This window comes from Dermacentor variabilis, chromosome 11 (genome assembly GCF_050947875.1).
Source record: "Dermacentor variabilis isolate Ectoservices chromosome 11, ASM5094787v1, whole genome shotgun sequence".
Classification (NCBI taxonomy): Eukaryota; Metazoa; Arthropoda; class Arachnida; order Ixodida; family Ixodidae; genus Dermacentor; species Dermacentor variabilis.
Window position 1 is genome coordinate 73,163,868 of NC_134578.1, and position 24,670 is coordinate 73,188,537.

Genomic DNA, 24,670 nt, shown 5'->3' on the forward strand with positions numbered 1-24,670 from the left:
GCCGTTGTTGCAACACCTAGAGCCGCTTCTGCGAGATCCTGCCAGCAAGTCTCGATAAGTGGCCCAGTTCCTAGCAGACAGTCCTGGAGGGCTGGTTTATACGGTGGTCACCTCTCAAGGCGATGAAGGCTCTATTCAGCTAACTATATTCAAGTAACTCAGTTAAACAACTTAGCATTCAAGATATTCTACGCGCAATTGCTAAACTTCTCCAGTTTACTTCGATCTTTTCGCCTTCCCATACCTTCCACTTCAGCCACGCATAAACGTAACGAATCAGGTGTTTTTCTCTCACTTAGCCTCATTCCCCTTCCCTATTGTATTTTTTGGCAATGTAACGCAATTTATTCCTGCAACACACCACCATTGATAAAGAAACGAGTGGCGCTACTGGTGCGTTTTATTGCTTTAATTTGAAGTTCGCAAGTCCACAGTAATACCATACAAAGCCGTGCACACTAATGACCTGCTCTACTTTGCCGCTATACACTCCTACAACTGCAGCGCAAATGAATTTCAAGCTACGCGCCCAAGTACCTTTTCTCTTGCTGTTGTAAAGCATGAAGCATGCAGGTTACGCTACACACTAAATCCTTTCTTATTACCTTAAAACGAGGTGTTTTCTATTACAGGGATGAATATCGTATAAAAAAGTAATGCCAACTTAGAAATATTAAGGCGCTCTGTATAGATTTACATAAAAAAAACTTCAGAAAAAGCACATAATTTGCACCATGGCATCACCGGGGTTTTGTAGAATCAAGGGTAATCTGTGTTCGTTTGTTCCCAATGTTTGACAAAATTTCCAGGTTTCCGGCAATCACAACTACTTTTCTTCCGACGTTGCGTCACGTCAAAGGCGATAGAACCAACACTGTAGACCTTTTTCTTAACGGCAAAAATAAAGGGCATATTTATTTTTCACATACGTCAACTTTCATACAGTCGGGTTTACAGTTTCTTAGAGCTGATACACAATGACCATGCTTTATTTTTACATCTTCTCTTCCGCAACCACTTCATAGTAATCTTGATTTAAAAATATACAGCACTCTCGATATGTCGGCAACGCTTGCGTGACTCCGCAGATGTACATCGTGATGTTTCTCTTTCTAAACAACTTTGTCACAATGGGGCTGTACAGAGGAAGTTTACAACTCGTCTAGAATCGCGCCGACCAAGTATCACACATAAACCACACCAACTCTCCAGTGAGGGTTGACGTTGTTAGCCCCAAGCGTACTACATACGCGAGCAGCTAACCACGTATTGGTCAGCTGTATTTAAGTCGACGTTGGAGTCCTAGCTTTGTCCACTCCCGAGGCAAATCTCCACGCTGTACAGCCAAAAGTATTTGACAGCAAATTGAATGACACATAACAAAGCGCCATTGAAAACAACATTTGTCAATGTAACAGTGCAATGTGAATAGCCATATAAACTTATCAACATTCATGGCGAGTACATACAAATGGAAACAGTGTCGCTGTACGCAGCGTTGACATCTTTCAGTGCGTTACAACACCTGGGATTGTGCCCACAGCACAGACAAAAAGAAAACGACGCACTCCGTACATGTGTCACAGCGTGTGGAAGGGATTAGCAGCCGGCGAACAGGGCAAGGATGTGGGATGTTACACGCAGACATTCAGGTCTGTACATCAGAATGTGGCCTTTGGGTTCGCAGGATCTGCTATGAACGCGCAGCAAAAACGCGAGCGCAAACGGGGCACCAGTAACCCGAGCTTGCTTGCACGACACATATGACACAAAAATCGAAGCACTACAGATCGAGGTTCACAGACAGCTTGACACTTCAATTCATTAACAAGCGAATGATCAACAGGGGTCAATAAGGAATGTCTCAGGTTGGACCCACCGTTCCGACAGGAGAACAAGCCAACCTTTACTCAAGGGGTGATGTAGCTTGTAGTGGAAACAGTGGCTATTGCCGAAACGTTGGCTACAGTCGGAGACAACGCTTCTTCCAGCCTTATTGGTCAGAAAGATCCGAACGAACGCTGCCCAGCGAAGTGTTTTCATAATTCCTTTAGAGGTGAAACAGCATTGCCAACTGATCGTGTCTCACTTCAGCTTTCAGCAGTGGTCGTCAAATTGCTAGTTATGGCGATACTACATCTAATTTATTACATAATACACACCAAATGTTTCTGTAGAATTTTTCATGTCCATAATTTCTACATGTCAATGTATCGCTGAAGTTGCAATGATATTTTGTTGACATATATCATAGCAGGAGGCTCTGCTAAATTTCCTTAAGATTTTTGGGTACCCCCCCCCCATTGCTGCAAACCGCCAAAATGCGAAAAAAATTGCAATATAAGACAGTAAAAAGTATCAGTGAAAGCACCGCATGTTGCTGCTTAGCCTTCCGCCATGTTTCCAATATTAGGCAAGCATGCACTCATAGTTCTCACTGGACTTCTGACCGAAGTGACAATCCTCCTTATGCTTTGTCAGGACTGAATGTTCTCACACAGTAATCAGTTCATCATAGTAATTAGTTCACATAAAATTGCAATCATACGGGCAATTATTACATCAGCGTAGCGAAGTGCCGTATGCATAGAGATTTATTCGTCGGGGCATTGGCATTACTATTCGTTGCATTCATGATGACACCAAACTCCCAATATTATTCAAATTCCGTGTGGGCTTCCCCACTTTACAATGCGACGAGGTATTGAGGCTATTTGTGAAGTGCATGCTCCCACGCCCTTTGTATCTTCTGTATTTTCTACTTAAGAGTGGAAGCAAAAAATAGCTTTGTCGGAAGTTGTTGAATATATTCCCTAGATAATTCGCCAGGGCCTCCATTAGACACATTGGCTTCTTAAATCAGAGTGAAAAAAAGCACGCAGAAATTCTGAAATCATCCATATAGTAGGGCAGAAGGTTTTCAACCTACTCGAACCAAACACAATAAAGACCGTCAAAAAATGTAGGGAACAGTCCTTGGCGGTCGCTTATCCTGAAAAAGTGTCTTTTTGTGCACCGCATAAGAAGGAAAAATGTACTGCAGATTCCTCTGTTCGTCGAAAATCCTTATCAGTGTAATACTTTTGAAACCTCTGAAAGCACCCAGAGACCACTGAGTTCTATCGGAAGTACTATTTCACGATGAGCAGGTTGAATATGATAATAAAGTAGAAGCTCGTGTCGTCATGCTAAAAATACTTTTCTTGTAAGTAAATATAGGCGTACACAGTGAGGAGTTAAGGCTCTTACTTGTTGGCCATTGGATGCATCATGGCTGAAAGCTTCGAACTTATATGCCAGTGTTTGGGCATATAAATATCCTACAAGAAAGTTTCAGACAACACCGTACACAACTGTTTGTATCCTTGCTTATCGTAAGGGAAACGAAGTATATAGGAGATGGATTTGTTCCCCGCACACACTATCAAGTGTCCCAGTCTATGGCAGCTAGAGGACTTTGTAGACAGAGGTACTTATACATTAGATAAAAGGAATTGGTTTTCGTGATGAGCACATATTCACAACAACTCTCTGGTCCTCCTCTGGACTGTCAGGACTCCTCTGGACTGTCAGGACTACGCTACAAAGCGTGACCATTCCATGACAATACCATAACGATCCATTATTCTGTAAACCACGGTCGCAAGCATCTCTTGTTGGTGTCAATTATATCAACACTGTATAGGTGTTGCGTGTTAATGAAGAGGGCAACCTACATTCTTCAAGAGGGCGAAAAGCTTCATGCCATTATAAAAACTGTGTTTCCACAATATATCAACAGTGACTAACACTCCGCACGCAAAGTTGTTTAAATTTCCAATGCTCAAGCAGGACACTGCTGTAATTAGAGAAGTAAATAGGTACGCAAAAAGCTGTTCTGTCTTTAGAACATTCAAATAATCTACGTGCTTTCATATAGGTCGCACTATGCAAAGCGATTTTCACAGTCCTAAATCTGCGTCTAGCAATTACAACGCCATTGATTGGTAATGATTGCACCATAAGAAAAAAATACAATCTAAGCTTTCGGCAACGGCTAAAAGGAATCCATTTCTAACTTTTAAAGACTTGCGATAGTCGGAAAGAAAGGGAGTGTAGGAAACTTAAAAATTTTTGTACAGAGTCAGATACCACATTATATTATCCTATTTTATTTTCTGTCCTCTCGAATTTTGTTTGCTTCATTCTGCATGACAACGCTATTATTTATCGAAAAGCTATCTTTTTGCTAGATCTTCGAGATTCACTGATGCGCGAGAGCTTCCAAATGTCTATCAGAACAGATAAGGAATAATAAATACCGAATACCTGAATATGTGCTTTTGCATTTGTAAACCTAAACTATGGCATCTGTATGTATGGTCAGGAAACCGTTACTTGATAAGCAAGTTGAACTTAACCCTAAGCATGAAACCTACAGGAAAGCGTAATAGTCCTAACATAATGAAGATTTAATTTAACAAGACGACAAGTTGACCCATTTGCGGCGGTTGACATTTGAATCTAACTGCAAGAAATATATTTTAAAGCGAGAAGTGAAATATTCACACCGAACAGAATAAGTGTAAGTAATGTACAAGTGCACGTGCCTAGCGAATGTTCAGTTGCAAGAATGCTAGTGCCACATCGATTTGCTCATTGCTTAATTTCAACTTGAAGGTGTAAGGTATACAATGTCTACGGGAAATTAGAAATAACTAGTGAGAACACTCACACGACATCTAAACAACGAAAATGATAATTTGAGGGTTGGTGGAACTACGTCTATGTGCTACGTCAGACATCTAAAAACAGTTGCAGTATTGCCGGGCGAGGTAGAAACAATATACAAACTCTAAGAGATAAACGTCCCTACAAAGCGGTAGCTGGAGGTCAGTTAGATGCACGGACGCGCCCTTTCCCCTGAATACAAACAAAATTATGTACATACGTACACTTGGGCGAACACCATAGCGACATATTTCAGGAAGTGAACATCTCGCTGGCCACGCGAGACACGGAGCAGGATTAAGCAATACTCTTGATTGTGGAACGTATGGTATAAATCCACTCGCTTTACATTCACATGAGTACAGAATGATGTGAGATACGGTGTGAAGCATATTTATTGACATTTAGTCCAAAGAATGCGCTTTATGCGCTCATGGACTGCGATTATCCCTACGTTTTTTGTAAAATGCCGTATCCTGATTTCTCGGCACAAACTCTAGAATGACTCTGCCACTTTCGTGTCTTCTGAAAGTTATATGAATCCGCACGCATATTTAATACTTATGCAGGTACTTTTCTTACATAATTTACGTTCGATAGCTGGTCGCATATCTCCGTCTGCACAGATTGCGAATTAGTCACACTGCAGGTACCAGTAACCCAAGCGCTAACACGGGCGCAATAACATAAAATCACTGACTGTTACTATAGTCCCTGATGCAAAATTTGAGCGCAGCTCTATGCGTGTTTTCATTTCGCGTTGTATTGGCTAGCGCGGATAATCTGTCTCGTGCGTCACGTTGCATACGGAGCCAAGTAAGGCGCGACTGCCTCTCGAAGCGGGAGATCACGAGAGGCACCGCGTGGATGACGCGCGGGCGCGACTCACAGCAGCCGCCGCAGACATACCACCGCTCACGCAGCGCTTTGTTCCCGCACAGGCGACTCGCCCTACTCTGGCGCCATCTCGTAGCCATCGTCGCCACTGAGCCCGTCTTGCACGGCACTACGCTTTTCTTCTCACACTTTCACCATATCCTTCTCCTCCGCTTTACTTCTCGCGCTTTCTTCGCTATCGCCGTCTTCTCTATAGCTGCGCTGCGTGTTCGCTTTCATCCTCCATTGTTCTCGTTCGGTCGGTTACGATGGACAACGCCGACTGCGACACACACTGCAGAAACTGGCGACTTAGAGGTGTGCTATAAAAAGTACTGTAATCGTGGCATGAGCATTGACGTCTGTGCCAATAAAGTCAGGCGGCTCTGCCACTGGAAAACCTTGCTCCCGTGGATCCTGAGAGTCTCATTCGGCATTTTATACAGTGCTTCCAAATGTGGTAAAAAATAATAGGTGAAATTACAAGTTTTCATGAAGAACACACTGGCCGCACACGTGAAACTAGTAAAACACCACCTGAAGATGATTAGAAAATGCCCTGATAGATACTTCTTTCCTTGTCGCATTACGTGCGGTTGTGGGGGTGACTAATCAGCGTGATTGTAACAATCCTAATTAACACATTGTGCATATGAGTTAACACATTGTACTTTGATGAACTGCCGGTTCATCAAGGTACCGATGAAAATGAGCTGGGAGAAAGAGCATCTTCAACCTATAAGTTTTATTTACCACCCTTGGCATGGACAAAGAGCCCCTATGATAACTTGCAAGATGCTTTGATTACGTGTAGTGCAGGGAAGTATTTGGCGCCCATGTTGTCTTTATGTGTCTTTCTTTTGTGTCTTTTAACTTGCGGCAAAAAACTTGTCTTTTAGCAAGCACCAACTAGACCAACAAGCAGTTCTGTTGCAACATATTTGGCGATAGCTTCGTACTTTCGTCTACCACGTGCAATTCACTAAGAACATACCAAATAGACTGCCTACTAGAAACCTGTATTAGAATGGAAATATTCTCATTCTGTGGATACACCATATTCAGCGAAGTACTACTTGCAAATTAACACCGAAAACTATTACTGTTTGTTACTTTGCCTTGACCGCATTTTCTTTCCACATACGTATCAAGAGGCAAAATACTGTATGGCAACACTCAATTTTGTGCGTTATAAAAAAGTGCTAGTTGCACTATCAGAAATCGCGACATGTAGGAGCCAATAGAATGTGGCATTTTCAATCTTAGATCAGGTTATGATTGTAGGTGAAGATGAGACACTTCTGCAGCACGACATCTGTTCACTTCCAGAACGGTCAGTGGTGGTTTTTATCTTACATGGTAGCGAGATATACAACGAACAAATAGTGTCTGACATGCCTGAAACAACTACAATAAATACCACATGTGTTTAGGCGCTTACATATCACAAGTTGTACAGTTATTGGTAAAGCTATTGATAGGCAGGCCTTAGGTATATTCAGCGCGCATTAACGGTACTGCTCGTACCTAAACACATCGTTCTACAGGAAAGAAGAGCGCCACTCAAATCCTTTTCTGAAGTGCTTCGTGACACGACTGTACATACGTGGCATGACATAATCCATTGGAAGCATGCTAGTAAGGAACTCTGTTGGACCAGTTTTCATAATTTGTGCCAGACATAGGCTGTCCAATATCATTCTCACTATTTGAGAGTCACACACTACGTGTTGTTCTAATGAGGAGTTTATTCGGCATAAATAGCGTAGCCTTCAATTTTGGAGGGTGAAAAAGAAAATGTTCAGCATGCTCTTAAGACAAGAGTGGTTGAGAGGTTCTGCTGTTGTCACGTGCGCGTCTAAGCGCAAAGGTGTAGCAGCCCTTGATGTGGCTGCCAATGGTTTGCTACAAGCGCGTTTTACTGGAGGAATTCGTCAATTCCACTCAAGGCAACTCACAGAAGTATGAGTCACACAGAAAGAACGATAACATACATTTCATTGGTATAAGAATAACTCCCAGACATTATGCCACACCGCTCGTTGGCCAAATGCGTTTTCATGAGCTCTTGAAACTCGCATCACAACGTACACAATACAGCTCACTCATATCGGTTCCTTCCGCTTAGGAACCTTGGTTAGAGTTACTTGTTTCCGGCTACAGAGCAAAACGCTCAAAACCTGGATAAATGCTTTCAAACGTGGCGCAAAAGAATGTCCTTACGACGAATTCGTTCTGATGGCCACAGATCACCAACGCTTGCAGCTGAGCTATCAGAAATAACGTGGTGTTCTCACTCCCAATGAATTTATACTTGTGCACCGCGTTTAGCGATCTTAGAATGGGCGTGGCAGCCCGTCAGCACAGCGGCGCCAAAAGTGTCCAGTCTTCCGACGGCCGGTTAATCTGTGTTCAGCACAGAACCAGCTCGGAAAGCCATTTTTACACAAGCCATACGTGGAGAAATGATCAGCACTTTTTTGGAGCGACTGAAGCCTACTCTTTCCCGCACAATGCCGCTATGCGGAATCCTTCAAGAAGCAAGGCTGACACAGCACTCAGCATTGCCAGCGGCAGCCCTTTCTGTATTCCAGCGGGTGATCCCACAAACTCTTCACTTTAGACAGGTCACTGACGGTGTTCGCGGTGGGTCCAGCTCGGCCGGGAGGCTGTCTATTAGAGGGTACCACTGCGCAGTCGGTTTCCGTGGGTTGTCCATGACGGCGAGCCAATGGTCCCGTCCAACGCCAGTAGCCAACTGTCCAACGGCGCAGCATCCCATGAGCTCGTTTGGTCCAACCCTGCAACAGCGGAAGGGTTTTTGCAGGCTAGCCTTCTCGTGCGTTCTTACTGTTGTGTACGTTTAAGGGCATATTTAGCTAATAGGTGCTTTAGAAGCCTAAGCTGCGATTAGGATGACACGGTGTCGTGCACTTTGCGTGGGAAAAAAAAACATTAAGTTTAGCAAGCAAGAAATCTAAGCAGGCCAGAAACGGAGGTTAGAGAGGTTTTTCTAATATGAGAATGCTGATGGTGCGTAACACACAGTATGAAATGATGTGTGTACGAATGTGAGCTAACACTTTTCCAGCAGCAGAAAAAAAGAAACATGCAAAATATTGGAAGAGAACTAAAGCAGACAATTCTGGATGACGAATGAACCACACCACACAGTACAACAGATAGCTCCAACGTTATCGGACGCTTGGCAATAATGAATCGTAATAGCTGCAGCCCTGAACTAAACTATCCGTGACATAGAACTACCATGTGTATTATAATTTTAAGCTGAACAAAGTCAGCTGGCAAAAAATTTTTATTTGACAAATGAATACTCGCGGGACCACTTTTGATGAACCTCCATTGTATCGAGTCTTTACTCGAATATATTATCCTGGTTCAATTTAGCTCTTATTAATGATTCACATAAACAATATGGAGCAAATTTCCATATAGAGTTAAGCCATGAAGAGTATGGATGGGGCGAGAAGCTTGAATTGTTCAATACACTGATGGAACTATTGCAATGTTCGCTTTTGCTTTAATGTCCGCCATGTTAAGGATGTTCTAAGGCGCAGAGAGACTAATGTATTTACATGCAATAGATGTGCAATTTTAGTGATGAGAGCAGCGAATCTACGCAATAGCTATAGATAGACGTTCTCATCACACTACGTGCTGATGAGAACGTCCTCTGCTGACACACTCCTGCCGACCAGCAGGTTTACAGAGAAGTCACCTCGAATTCATCATAAGCAGGCGAGGTTAAACTGTTTTACTCGCGAGGCTAAAAAAATGTGTGACAACTGGCTGTAGTGTTCAACATGTGCTAATGATGTAATCTGAACAACTGTTTGAGCTTGTGAACATAGTTCAAGAGCAAATAAGAACTGAAATAATCAATTTCAGGCTCATTGATCAGACGTGATGGTGAACCAATCACCCATAACTCACAAAAGAATCTACATTTTTCCAGAACGAGGAAAAAGGAAACTGAGGGCCCGATTTTGATTGGTCATACCATAAGAAGCCAACAAACAGACACCTATGACAGCATAGGCAAATTTTCATGTACCTAATCTTTCAATTAAAGAAATTATAAATCTATGGATGTGAAAGAAGATGAAAAAAATTGCTGGCTCTCGAGTAATCGACAGTAGATGTAAGCATGAAATGGCTACCGGCAAAGCATATTAGGCCCAACCTTAAAATGGGTGTAGTGCGTGTTCGCAATGGCACACCCCACCACACCACACCGCACCGAGCCATACTGTGTACTGGTTTATATGGACGCTGCCGAGCTAGAAGACGAAAGCCACGCGACAGTCAGCGAAAGACGCCATGGAGACAGAACGCACAGCCCAGCTAGAAGAATTAATTGAATTTCGGGATTTTACGTGCCAAAACCACGATTTGATTACGAGGCACGCCGTAGTGGGGAGTCCGAAATAATTTTCACCACCAGGGGTCCTTAAGTGCCCCAGCGCACGGAACCACGGGCGTTTCTGCATTTCGCCTCCATCAAAATGCAGTCGCCACGGCAGTGTTCTAATACCTCCACCTCATGCTTAGTAGCGCTACACCATAACCGCCCATAGGCATCGAGCGTACCTGTCATAGTCAACCACTTTGATAGCAAGGTTTACGTCGTCGACGTTCTCCGGTGGTACATCAAAGACGAGGGCCTCGTTGAACACCGGGTTGAGGGTGGATTTCTTGACGCTTGTTTTCTTTTTCTTGATCCTTTTGCCCTCGCAGACAAGAATCACCTTGATGTAGGGGTCTGCACCAGATCACAGCGAAAAGCGAGAGGAGTCATGGTAAATTCACTTTCGGGCTTCAGCACAGCAACGTTACGCTCTAACTGTAGGCCACAGTCGCAAGTGAAGTGATCGACCCCAGAAAACCCAACGTATCATTTTTGATATGCTGAATTCGATGCTTAAAAACACTGACCTATGGGTCGAAAACTCAATGCAGTGCCCATACTAGCGTTTATAGTTCATAAAACTAATTACTGAGGAAGTAATGAAAGTACCAAATATTTTTAATGAATTAGAATTTCACTGTTTTCTTTGTGCCAATATACTTTCCTTCATGATACCCTGTGGGTGAAGTAGTGCACTCAACAGGACAACGAGAACACGAGGAAGCATGACACATCGATGCGTTTCTCTCCGTTTTGTCCTAGTCAGTGCACTGCATCACCCACAGTGTTTGATAATTAATGACCAACTCGTCCAACTTCGAACAATAATGACGTTACTAGCATACTCTCCATGGCCAGCAACAAATATGAATAAATTTTAAAAAAGTTTCTTTGATGTGGAATGATGTTCGGGCTTTGTGGGGTTGAAGCACGGGAGCAAATCAAAGTAGGATAGTCATATTTTTCCTGCTGAGGAAAGGAAGCAAGCTTTCCTGAGATCTTGTCCTCGTCTCTAGTAATTAAGCATTTCAAATTTTCTGTAAAATCAGTGATAATGGCAAAATTTACACGGAGAAAGAGTGAGGGATAAACAAAACGTTTGAAGATAATTCGAGAAGTCATATTAGTAACAGGCATGGCTGTTGCTCCAGCTTTAATGTATGGCAAAAGAAAGAAAGAAATACAGAGAAATGCACACACGCACGCACGCACAAACACACACACACACACAGAGAGAGAGAGAGAGAGACATCTGTAAAATGCAGTCGCAGCGGGAATCAAGGTGATTCTTGAAACCCGTATTTTTCTGAAGTACTACAAGCAGCTGTACAGAAACGAGGTGCAGTATGGCGCAACGGTTAAAGACATGCCGCTGCTCTAAACGTGTGTCATACGGAATTTATGAATAGGACAGCTATCGAGGCTCTCAAATGTTTGGAAATGCGATTTGAAAGGTTCACCTCCATGTCAAGAATGCATATGGAGCACGAAGGGCGTGCTGGACAACTTATTTAAAGAAAAAGAGTGCTCACCATGAACTTGGAGATATGAAGCTTCCTTGTGAGTCATACTTAGCACCATTTACCTTCTGCTCACCCCTTTCCCCAGCAGGGTTGAAGCCGCCATTTAGCTGCATCGTTCGTTCTATCGGGTGTACGACATGGAAATGAACGGGACTTCGAGAAGTATAATCGCACCTAACGAGACCATGCGGGTTGTGAAAGTCGCATTATTGTGTCACATGCCACGCGGTCCCAACGGGCACGAATGCACGTGGCTACAACTGAAGCAACGGATACAAGTCACCCTTATCACAGTACCTAGACTTGCAGGCACTCCAGATATAATACGCTGTAATTGCTTTTATCTTTCGCCAAAGGCACGTACCAGAGGACCCGCTGATGTCCATGGGCTTCAGGTGCCTGGCTTTGATGACAGTGACTGTCAGTCGTCCGGCGGTTGGGAGATAGCACAGTGAGAGCATCACCTCTCCCAGCTTGTCCATTTTTTCCTGCATAGCGTAACGTGGGAGAAGCACTCAGCTAAGATTATTTAAGGAACGCACCTCATAGGGCGCCCAACGCTTATTTGTAGGCGCTTCACGAGTTTGTGTGTGACAGTCTTAGTACTGTAATAAAATAGGTGGTACGGCTTTATGATCAAACGGATAACCATGAGGAGGTCTTTATTAAAAGTCTGCGTGAGTTAGAAATGCACCGAAACTTTTTTTTTCAACCTGGATTGCACAAAAAACGCTTATCTTTGAACAATATATATATATATATATATATATATATATATACTATTCATGCGGTGATCTATAATCTTACAAAACAGGGACGGGCTCACTCTCAATGGTTTGTGGGCTAACATGATTCTGTGCTACACGATCGTGTCTGGGACCTTTAGCGTCAGGTAGCACATGACTGTAGCCGGTAGAGGGACACATTGTTTGCCACGCAAACACATGTTTGACTGCAGATACAGCCTCCACTTACTAAATGTAATTTATTCGTCGTCTCCGCCTGCTGCTGAGCTTGCCACGAGTGAATATAATTAGCTGCGTGCTACGCAAATGGCCTGCGCAAGCGACGTGAAAGCTTTCAGATGAAATAAAGCATCACACCCAGCCCATGATCGAGGAAGGTCATTTTGCTCTCATAATGTATCCGACTTCTCTGCAGGCCGCGTGAGATGACGACAGGCCAGAAAGGAGCGGCAGGTTCTTTTTTCTTCTTTTTACTATGTCTGTACTTCTCGATAGAAGCACGATGAACGAATACGCTGGTACCGTGGAGAACGCGCTGGGCGTGTCTGACATAAATAATTAGCATTAATAAAGACGCGGCCGGACCAGCGCTGCCTCTTCGCTGCGCGAATGTGTCGTACACGCTCATTCCTTTCATTTAGCTTTTTTTCTTTCTAGAACAGCGCTCGTAAGGCCTGAAGGCATGTGAACGAAAGAGTGCTGCTACGGAGAAAAAAGGGAAAAATAAAGAACTGGTTTTTGGCCGTATCAAAGAAGGTACACATACTTAACAGCACCAGCCATTTCCGTGAGGCTTTTTACTGTTCAATGCGAAGTGAAACAGGAGTTCAAAAATAAAGACGTGCACAAAATATGAACTTCAGTGCAGATCACCGTAGATCAAACATCAGCTTGTCAAAATTATTCGGCCAGAATTCCACTTTACAGATGCATGTCGTAGAGCAATGAAAACTAACTGAGATTTCTTGCCGTCGAAAGCAAATTTAGAGCTATTTACGCGTGGGTTCGGACACTAAGCCCGTTTTCAGGACTGGCGAACACAGATAAAAGGGCTAAATCTAGAAGATGGCCCTGGTGCATCGGAAGTGGCTTCCTCAATATGGCAGTACAGATGGCAGGAATTTTCCTCCCTACAACTGCCACAACAGCTTCAGTATTTGGGTTCAACAGTCAGGTTCTGACTTGCTGATTGTGTTAGAGCATTAGAATCGGGTTGCACGCAGGTTTGCCCACGGTGACATGCGATTTATCATTGCAACATCACTAAGTGTGCCATTTGTGAACGGTTGAAAATATCATACCTGTCATCGAAATGACGCTGCTGCCCCGTTTTATACATCCATTTATTACCTGCACTAATAAGCTTGTTGCCTGAAATGCTCTTCGCATTCAGGTATTGAATTCCCTTCATCACTCAGTTTTCTATTGAAAACTGCAACCAAACTAATCAATGCAATTGATTAGGCGGCCATTCGACGGAATTTCATTCAACAACGCACCACGCTTAAGTAATCAAAGTTGTCTACATTGCCCTCATGTGTGAACCCGTATTCGCTTGTCTACCTTCGCTGTTTTTAACTGAACTGCAACAGTGTCGGTGGGAGACCTTGGAGATTCTCTCTGCGCGATGTCTAGAAACAAAAACTCAGAAACATTTTACCACGCTGACAGAAAAAGCTTGCTCACCGTGTTACCCCACGTAAAAATAGTGGAATTTAGGAGTCACGAACCTCCCTTATGAGGCCATCACGTATAAAATTTTGCCGAGACTGTACATAATTTGTCTCACACGTTAATTACTTGAAAACTTAAACAAACAACAGTCCCCTCTGCCGCAGAAATTGCTGGACAAAAGCTTAAATATAACGCAATGTGGCAGTTAGCCTTTGCGGCAGGCTGCCAGATTTGAGATTTGCTTTGAGCGTGGCGTTAGCAGGATTGACTGACGTGAAGATATCGCTTCCTTGCTTTTGCTACTGAACTGAAGATCACTGGTTTGACTCCTGGGATAGACGACACTCCATCGTTGAGGACAAACACGCTCACACCCGATTACTTGCATGCAAGTTCTCTTTCAAAAAAACATCAGTTTGTCAAAATTATTCGGCTAGCATTCCATTTTTAGTGTCTTTTGTGACCCTCTGTGAAGTAAAGCGAAGTATCCCCTCATCCGGCATGAATATTTTATTTAAAGTAAACAGCATGGATTAAATCAGTGCTTACCTGGGGCACGCCCACTATATCCATGGTGTACTCCATTTCGTGAGCAGGGTCGCATAGCTCGTGGAGGTGCTTGACGATGACGTGACCGATGAGGTCGTTCCGCGAGAAGCGGTCGAAATCGTACACCGAGAACTGCAGCGTCCTGTTGCGGAGCTCTTCCATTGTCATGGCGAACACGAAGGACTCGTTGAACACAGGGTTCAGGTTCTTGCGGTGAACCTAATCAAAGATCAAATCACCCAGGTTAGATTTTGCCACGCAAACTAGATGTCTATTCTTGCAGAGGAAACGAGATAGTGTTCTCGTTTCCTCGGCCAACGTCGCTTTCTAGAAGCCAATCGAAAAAAAAAACATTCCTGAAGAAAAACCAAAAAACGCTGTCTTATACGTCTGCAAAACGCGATGGAAAGAATATAACATTGAGAAACGGAATGACAAATTGGTATTTATCAGCCGAGATTTTTAACATTGAAACAATTTTACCAGTACGCAATGATACCTGCGATCGTTTTTGTAGCAACTGCTAGGAGAAAGACGTGTAGCGTTCTCGTAAGTCAAAATGACGTCATTATGCTGACACCATAAATACCATCGGCTGTTGAAGGTTAGAACAGCAAACGGCGACGTGCAAGCTAGGCCACTTTTACGTGGACAGCCAACTTGGCGGCACTTGCCGACTTGATGTTACAACTGTTTTATTACAACAGACTGCTACTAGCATTAAACAACTAACAAAACAAAGCATTCAAATCGCCGATGAAACGACAAAGGGGGCACTTACTCGAGTCTGAAATTTCTTGCGGCGTTCCGGGAGCAGGTAAAGCTTAATGTAAGGATCGGAAGAGCCAAGGAAGTCCTTGGAAGGAAGGTCCTTGGCCTGCAGTATCTGCAGGAAGAAACGTAAACGAGAGAGTCGTCATCACAACGGGAATACCGGGCAGTTCTCACATAAAAATATGTGCAAGTGGCGCCCAATATTTAAAGTACAAAAACTTGTTTTGTGGAACTGCACTGCAAAGGCTTCAGTAGGAATGGCGAAAGAAACACTGCTGGCATTACGGAAGTACTGCATTTCTTGAACTTATCTCACGTTTAACGTCAAGCAGGGATGTCTCAGACATCTTTTGATTTTGAGTTCATATGTGATTTCATGCGCGCGCTGCTGCAGGCAGTGGGTATTTGTGTCACCGACCTGTTAGTGCCGTTGGACTTAAAAAAAGACAGAAAGAAAAACGATAACTGCTGCTGCAGGCTGGCCACGAAACATGTAATGGTTGCTTGCAAAATGCAATCACCCCTCCCCCTTCTTCTCTCCTCCAAAACCGTTCGACAAGCATTGACTTGCGCTGTTATTTGCTTCAAAGAAAGAAATAATGAGCAGGGGGCATTTTCTATTTTCCGCCCCCAACCCCATAAGCCCGTAAGCGAGATACCACGTTGAAAGCTCAAAATACACAATCCAAGAAGTGCGCAGCAAAGCGGCATAACTATCAAGGGTTAATTTTCGGCTATCCATTGCAATAGTGGTAGGTCAACGCACATCGGATAGTGACCGCTGTCTTGTTATCTATGACCAAGTCTACGACGCAGGGAGTGCTAGGTCTGGAAACTTTGTGCTCTTGTATGCAACAACAGAAACAATACACGGCTAAAAACTATACATGCAAAATATAGTTTTCTCATGCCATTATGGCGAGGTAACGGCCATTTTGTTGCGGCTATCTAATTTTATCGCAACCGAAATGTGGTTAGGGCGCTTTTTTTGACCTTTTGCAATGTTTTAACGCAAGGAGGACAGCGAACATCTCACGTTCTCCTGTTATCTACGACCGCTTACACTGCTTAAATTAGATCATCTGTACAGTAGGCCATACCTCCACGTCAGTACTGACTGATATTTTCTTGGCGTCTGGCTAGGTTCCGAGCATCTGCACAGTTTAGAGAGCAATCTAACCCATTGTTCCAAAGGCAATTTCTCGGGCTGAAGTCATTGTTCGTAAAAGGCCGCTGATTGCAAGAGACTTGGCAGAAATCTATGAAACGGGCCACGTAAGACTGCTTAACCAAACTTGCAAAGAAGTTGGCCATTAAGGGTCATCGCTTCGTAAATGTCCTTGCGCAACATTTTCTCGCACATATATATATATATGTTTTTCTACGAGCCGATCGACGATGAAACCACGTTGCTCGCGAAGGTTTGTTATTATATTTTTTTCTAGAAACAGCGAATCTGGAATAATGCTCCAAATTTGGAGCCATAAATATGCATCCACTGCTGGGCCAACGCCCTTGCCGCTCCCGTGCGACCTTTTCTTTTTCATGTTCATTCACAAACTTTCTTTTCCATTTTCTGGGTAGTCGGTTACATTGTCTTTGTCCCACTCTCATCCGAATACAGCTGAAGGACGTAAGTGCTTTTGAAGTCAGCCCTTATTGCACAGAATATCACGTCACTAAATGAAAACGCCTTTTTTGCATAAATGCCATAATTAGGTGCTTCAGGCACAACCGTTATGTAGCATGGAGAAATTAGCCGTCGCCTAATGGTCCCTGTCGTAAAAGCAACATTTATTGGCTCAAGCGCAGAGATGGAAGTGTGAGATCGCGTGGCAGGCTGTCATGTTCATGATGTATCGTGGGTTTTCATGCCACCTCGCGCTATTCGAAATGCTCTTCATGGTTGCTTTTTAGATTATCCGATGAAACAACATCCTAGGAGAAAGTGCTCCCAATTTTCGCAATATGTTAGAGCAATTACGTACCTCAATTACTTCCACTAACATAATGTTCCGCATGCGCCCAATGTTAACATGTGGGTGAATATTTTACGTAATCGCTTCTGAATCTTTTGTAATAAAATAAAAGCATGGTACCCAAAATTAAGTACCAAGGGGCCGAGGTGGTTACGGTAAAATATCATCGCCGCTGTCGCTTTGTGGCTAAGACTTCACGCTGCTAAGCACGAGGTCGCGGGTTCAATGCTGTGCCCGGCAGCCCCATTTGATGGAGGCGAAATGCAAACACGGTCGGATACTTATATGTATAGGTGCGCCTTAAAGAACTGCAAGTGGTGCGAATCATCTTGGAGTCCCCCTCTAGAGCATGCTTCATAATGATATCTTTTATTGCGCACGTAAGACAGTTACTTTAATTGTGTTATATTAATATACGGGACAGGAAGGACATGTTGGTATGGCTTCAGAGTGAGTTCGTAGAAAAATGCAACACAAAACGCTGAAGCGAAGGCGCATGACGAGACAATTTTTTTCTTTTTTGCTTAGCAGCACGATTTCGCAATTAGACTTCGCGGTGTTGTGGAAAATTGGAATGACTGAAGCGATGCGATAGGGGAAGTTTATATGAAACAACCGTGACATGGGGAGTTGATATTCGTGAGCGTGACTCTTCTCGTCACCATATTCATATCGACAGCTCATGGGACTTCTAACCCCAAAAATCCACTTTACCGTGCTGCGAAGAATGTTGCTGACATTGAGCTATCCTATTAAACCTGAGTGAACATAACTTTCCAGTGTTGAGTTGACATTTTTAAGCCACCACATGTATTTGTGTATGTAAACGTGAGTATGCGTGTGCGTGCGTGCGTGCGTGTGTATGTGTGTATGTATGTATGTATGTATGTATGTATGTATGTATGTATGTATGTATGTATGTATGTATGTATGTATGTATGTATGTATGTATGCATGCATGCATGCATGCATGCATGCATGTATGTATGCGTGTATGTATGTATGTATGTATGTATGTATGTATGTATGTATGTATGTATGTATGTATGTATCATGCTCTATTTGTCTAGAATGTCCTTTTTGTGCTCGAAAAGACACTTTAACGCGAACTTTGCGAAATCGGGCTGGATTTCGCGGCAATGCTCATGCACCGGGAGTCAGACATCAAATTTGCTAAACCTTGTGAAACTATCCTGATATTGTGAAACGTCGGAGCGGTTGCGTATCGCAATCAAGAACAAACTACGTGGAAAATTGATGAATGTGATCATCTTGCTTAACGAGCATACGCGTCCCCACGTCGCTGATGTGGTTAACACAAAACTGACAAAGTTCAAGTGGAAACGCTGCAACATCCGCCGTAGAGCCCAGACCTGTCGCCTTGCGACTTACACATTTTGGAGCATTTGAAAAAACAGCTCAGGGAAACCAGATTCGTGCCGGACGATGGCTTGAAAGAGTCAGTTACAAACTTTTCGGAGCAGAAACCCAAGGAGATTTATGAGACAGGAATCACGCGACTCGTTAGTCAGTGGGACAAATGCCTAAACGCTCAGGGAGACTACTTTTAAATAAAGTACCCCGTTTGTCATACATTCGAATTGGCTCACTTTCATTAGACTCGCCCTTGTATATTTTGCAGAACCCCTGCTTTTTACATGTGCTCTCTGTTGCGACTGTAATTTCGGTGCAATTACTCAAAATACACGACCGGCGACAGCTGTTCCTGCAAAATAAGTTCTAACAAAAGACAGCGTCATTAAGGTTTTTCTCTGGTCGTTGCATATGCAGAAAAACGTAAAAAAGGTTCTTCAATGACAGAGAGAGAGAGAGAGAGAGAGAGAGAGAGAGAGATGCAAATGATAGAAAGGCAGGGAGGCTAACGAAGTTTTAATAAAATATTTGTCTTCAACTTGTTCATATTATGGCCTTTATATTTTTCATATCAGCAGCATGCACTCCTTTGCTGGTTTCAAACTGATATAGTTCTAAATTTTGTGTGGTATTTGCTTTACTTAATAAATATACAGAAAACATGGAAGCGCCGATATCAGTTATATCGGGAACAATTTTTTTGAGACATGCGAGTATATTCTTTTATGCAAAAATACACATTTTACTTCTCTTGACAGTGCGTAGCGTTCAAGAATTTGTTTGCAGCATCTTTGGCAATGGTAACGCAGTTATTATTCATGTTTATTGTATTTGATCCCTCGAAAAATTTTATAAGGAGGAGGCCGAGCTGCAAAGCGAGCCCACCCCCCAAACGAAATTTCTGGCTATGCCACTGGTATGTATGTATGTATGTATGTATGTATGTATGTATGTATGTATGTATGTATGTATGTATGTATGTATGTATGTATGTATGTATGTATGTATGTATGTATGTATGTATGTATGTATGTATGTATGTATGTATGTATGTATGTATGTATGTATGTATGTATGTATGTATGTATGTATGTATGTATGTATGTATGTATGTATGTATGTATGTATGTATGTATGTATGTATGTATGTATGTATGTATGCGCACGAGTGCGTGTGTATGTGCATGTATGTTTGTAAAAGGCAATGCTGGTCACATTATTTCGACATCACAACGCAATTCGAACCGGAAAACACCATCGCACCGTCGCACATGCATACTGAAACACGCAGTTCTCGAATTCGTGCGTTCTATACGAGAAGCACAACCCTGTACCACAAAAGGCGACGTGACTTTTTCCGTCTTGTCGTATTTCTCCAGATAAATGATAAACAACGAACGAGTACTGAAATGCATTACAAAAAAACATTTATTTGTTCTCATTTTCAGTGATTGCTTCCTAATCTAGCAACAAATTTATTGCTTCAATGCACTGCGATAAAAGATTCTAAAAAAACATGTTTCCCGCGTGCTATACGACATTTTCGGACTAGCACTGCAGGTGTGGCAATCAGGGGCGGCTTGCAAGAAATTTAATAACGAAAATATTAACGAATTATGAAATGCGGCCATAAATAATGTTCCATGGACAATGCCTAGTCCATGCAAGAACGCGTTTTTAAATTCCTTATTATTCTTCTTGCCAGATGTTCATGCAAGCCACCACACGGCAACACGTGCGAGCACTGGAAGCGCTAAGTGCAAAACCGTAGCTCAACTTGCCGAGAACTGCACCTCAATAGCGCAACAGAGCGTGTGAGACGCTGTCTGCACGCTAGTTAAGACAGAGCAGTTAATACAGAGTAGCCCTAAATATAGAATAGTTAAGGAATGAAACGTGCTTGGCTCATTCCATTTTTTTAGCCTTGCATAAAGCATATGATGTGCAGGTTTTGTGGCAGCCCAAGGATACGTTCAGTGATAACTTATTGAGAGTTTAATTGCATTTTGTCATTTACAGCGGTGCGTAGAAAAGCTCATGCTATAGACACGTGCACAATATAAGTGTTAATTATGTACTGTATATGTGTGCTATAAGTTTATGTTCTGCGCGTACAGTATAGATTGTGGATGTATTGCATGTATGCAAGGCTATGATAGTGTGTAGCACGACATGTGGAAAAAGAAACTGCGCATTCATTCGAATATAATTCACACTTTTTTTTTCCGGAAGTGTCAACCCAATTCAGCCATCGACTTATATTCTTGAGGAAAAATTGTCGACCTATATTTGTGAACTAAGCAGGCAAAACTACTAGTTAATCATGTCCCCACCATTGCGCCCGCCAAATCTTTCAACGGAGATTATTCAGACTGGCTTCAAGAAATGTTGCATATCCAATGCAATCGACGGTACCAAGGACATCGTCGTTTGGGCTGCCGAGTAGGCCTGCGAAGCATTCGATGAGGACGACTTCTTTGATAGTTACGACGAGTATGCAGGTTGTGGCATCGATAAGCGACATTTAATATCCGAGCTTAAGTTAAACAACGGTGCGTTATGTTCAATGTCTTTAGTTTTCCTAACAAGAGACATGTGCACCAATACTCGAATTATTATCGCTTTACTTCTCGGTGTATCCAATATATAAGGGTCCACCTATATTCATGTTCGAATTATTTTCGAGTTAATGCGGTCACACTTCTTGAGACAAGGAGCAGACGAAGGCGCATTCGTGCGCAAACTTCTCGTTCTCATCATGTCAAAAAAATACAATGGAAGAATAAGAATAGGCAAGTGAATTGTCGACAGCAGGATAATCACGCGGGTACGATATGCCCCTTAGAGGCTGGTGCTTCACAAGCAATAGCTTAGTGCTGCTTGGAGTTCCCTAAGAAGTCTTTACAGAGAAATGGGATTGCTAAGTCCTCCTTTGCCACGAAAGGGTGTCGGTCACAGCACGACGGTAGCAATAAGAACGTAAAAGATTCTCCTGAGAAGCAAGTTAACATCTCTGCATCATTCTAGCGTCAATATACGAATATAGAAAGCGGAAGCACTAAATATAGTTTTCTGTTGTTTGTATAAGAAGGCAGTGCGCGAGCCACTGTCTAATTCTTTTCTTACATCACAGAATTCATTAGACCACTTGCTTAGAGAACCCCAAAAGTTTGGTTGTGCATACAGGCAGAAAAAAATACTTTCAGCTTATATTCTCTATATTTGTTGAGGCAAGCGAAAACAAGTACATGCAATAAAACATATTCAATGCTCCCCCGAGGGAATTATTTATGGTTGAATACCCACTTCAATGGCCTGAAGTTTTATTCCTCGTCAAACTTGATGAAACGTTGCCATCCTTATTACTTTATAGGAGGGATGCAGTCACTGTTAAGACACAAACAAAATGAATGCAACAAAAATAAAGAAGTGAACGTCCATTATTAGAAAAACAATGCATGCTTCAACAGCCTGGTCATTTTGGTTCTGGGAATACACGATAATGGTGGTTAACCAGTCACACTAGCTGATGGTGCTGGTTAGCCAGAGCAAGAACGATCAAAAGAAGACTATGCGCCATAAAGAAACGGGCTGCAACGTCTCTATAGTCATTTCGCAACGAAGAGCTATAAAGAACATCGGCGCGTTGCCCAACGTACTCGGCAGGCGTCACCACTTATAAGCGCGCAACGCTGATCTCTTTCTTATCATTTGTCCAGCCGCGCCAGTGTCGTTAGTAGCCTTGGTCGCCTTCAAACAATACATTGGCAGTGAAAGAACCGTAGTTTAATGCACAGTGAATAAAATTTAAGCGAAAACTTATAAAGGAAACGTGTTAAATGCTGGAATACTATGCATAATAGGCTGTACCGAGAGGCAAGACTTTTGCAATATTTTGTGCACCTCGCAATTGATAAATAAATCGGCCTCAATTTCGTTCTTGCTGCGTGCATTGAAATAGAACAAAACAAAAAATTCCGCTAGTCTGATTAGCAACCGCTTCTTAGTCTGCCGTCGGCTGCATCGCGTCATCATCATTTTATCGCAGACATTTGTTTTGAAAGCAGAAGCACCTACAAAACTCGCCTTGGCCTAGTTAGTGGGCGGCGATGAAGCGCAAGTAATTTCTCGTCTATGGGGAGTTCACAAAATGCCTCTAACACTCCTCCCAAACAGCTATACAAACCTCCGAGAGACTTACAAATGAAAATGAAAGTGTCAGGTACATATTTGCAGACATATTGGCTGTAAATACGGCTCAATGCATCTTTTATTCACTGTTGATCCAAGTAGCAAATATTATCGCCTAAAATAAATACTTTCTACACGCAACAATAATATAGAAGCAATTTGAATCGAACACGCATTTATGTATGCCATTAAGGGAACGATATGGAGTTGAGTAATGTATTATTCCAGTAACAGAATGGTGGCAACGAGAGAACTTGACAATGCGGACAATTAAGTGAATTGATAAGATAAAAAAATATCGAGTATGAAGGTTGAATCAACTGGCCCACTACCGGAATATTTTGGAGCCCTTAAAAAGGCCCTTTGTCCACAACATAGAAAATTAGCGTGCTACTGATATGCTGCGGTTCTTTGAGGTCGGGATAATATACGAGTTTCGCCCTCTATTTCTGAACACAGCAATACTTTGTTCACGTCAAGGTACTTGCGCTCATCGTGCAGCCAACTTGTCGCAATAATGATATCTTAAAACAGCTCGATGTTTGAAGGCAGAAGCACTGCTGGGTGAAAGATTAGTGACTTCTTAAAAGAGGCTGCATCATTTGCCAATTTCTAGACATTGCTTCAATTTCATCTTCACAGAGTCCAACTTGCTTTTTTTTTCTGCGACACGAGCACTGGTAGGACACCCCCCTGCCACCCCACACAAGCACAAAAACTGAAATAATGACAAGAAAGGTAGCAGTGAATAAATTCCAGCCACTATTTGACAGTGATTTTTCGTTCATGTACGCAAATGACTGCGCAAAGTCAACGTTATAAAGGAATGACACTTTCACAACGCGAGAAGAGTTTCATAATTTTCAGATTGTAATTCAAAAAGCACCGTAGTCATTACACGCCTTTCACGGCTTTCACGCGTCCAGAGTGGTGATGCAAAAACAATAAGGCAAGCATAAAAAAAGAATTATTCAGCAAGAAACCCAAATAAGTATACAGTTCTTACTAACGTTACACATCAACGATGGCGAAATGTTTCTTTGAAGAGGTCGTGTCCGTGCATGAATGCAGGCCTTATCCGCAACTTCTGCTACAGTGTAACTTGGTGTTTGCAAAGGAAGCTCGAGTTACGCAAGTTCGCATGAGGTAGCGGTGACAGATTGCTATCGGAACTTCCCAGCCGCTGCTGATCTACATCGATCCAGCCTTCGAGCTATTTGACGTGCCTTTATTTGTTCGCGCTGCTCTCAGACAGCATCAACAAGAGAGGAAATGTCGGCATGCAGTCGAAAAGTATCACGGAACGAAGAAGTAAAGAAGGCAACACAAACATAAATCACAAGTGAGCAACTCTAGCAAGTTGCAAGCGTCCCTTCTAGATAGGCAATCATGCCGAAAGTTCTTCAATGGGAGAGTCGGCTTACCAGCTGCGAGCTCACGGCCCAAAGGGCCTTAGTGCAGCACGCTAGTGAGGTAGCTAGGCTCAGTGGAGCCCTGGAATAGGGGCCCACCCTTACCGGAAGAGGCTCCAAGTCGCCGGCGCCCAAGAGACGACGGAGACCTCGAGACGCTAAATCCTAGAAAGAACTAAATAAAGTTTCTCTCTCTCTCTCTCTCTCTCTCTCTCTCTCTCTCTCTCTCTCCCTGCGTCCGATGCCGGAATCACCAGGACGGCAACCTTTGTGGACACATCGTCTAGGTTGTGTCGACATTCCGGTAACCTCAATTTGCGATGCAAGACCTTCTTTCAAAGAGGCTACGCAAGCAGAAAGTGGACATAAGCATGCCCGACAACAGTATAGGCTATCGGGAGGCTTTCCAAATCAGAAGCCCACTGGTAAAACG

The 24,670-nt window shown here is 43.0% G+C and overlaps 1 protein-coding gene across 2 annotated transcripts in view; it reads right to left on the reverse strand.

Annotated features, from left to right (window-relative positions):
* Positions 1-6,375: 6,375 nt before the first annotated feature.
* The window catches only part of LOC142563560 (synaptotagmin-9-like), a 110,048-nt gene continuing 91,753 nt past the window's right edge, over positions 6,376-24,670 (reverse strand). For both annotated transcript variants that reach the window (XM_075674143.1, XM_075674144.1), the window contains 5 exons: positions 15,289-15,393; positions 14,508-14,726; positions 11,903-12,026; positions 10,198-10,369; positions 6,376-8,387 (listed from right to left, as the gene is read on the reverse strand). In XM_075674143.1, the coding sequence (XP_075530258.1) occupies positions 8,201-8,387; positions 10,198-10,369; positions 11,903-12,026; positions 14,508-14,726; positions 15,289-15,393 (807 nt within the window). In that variant the 3' untranslated portion in view covers positions 6,376-8,200. The remainder of the gene's footprint in view (positions 8,388-10,197; positions 10,370-11,902; positions 12,027-14,507; positions 14,727-15,288; positions 15,394-24,670) is intronic.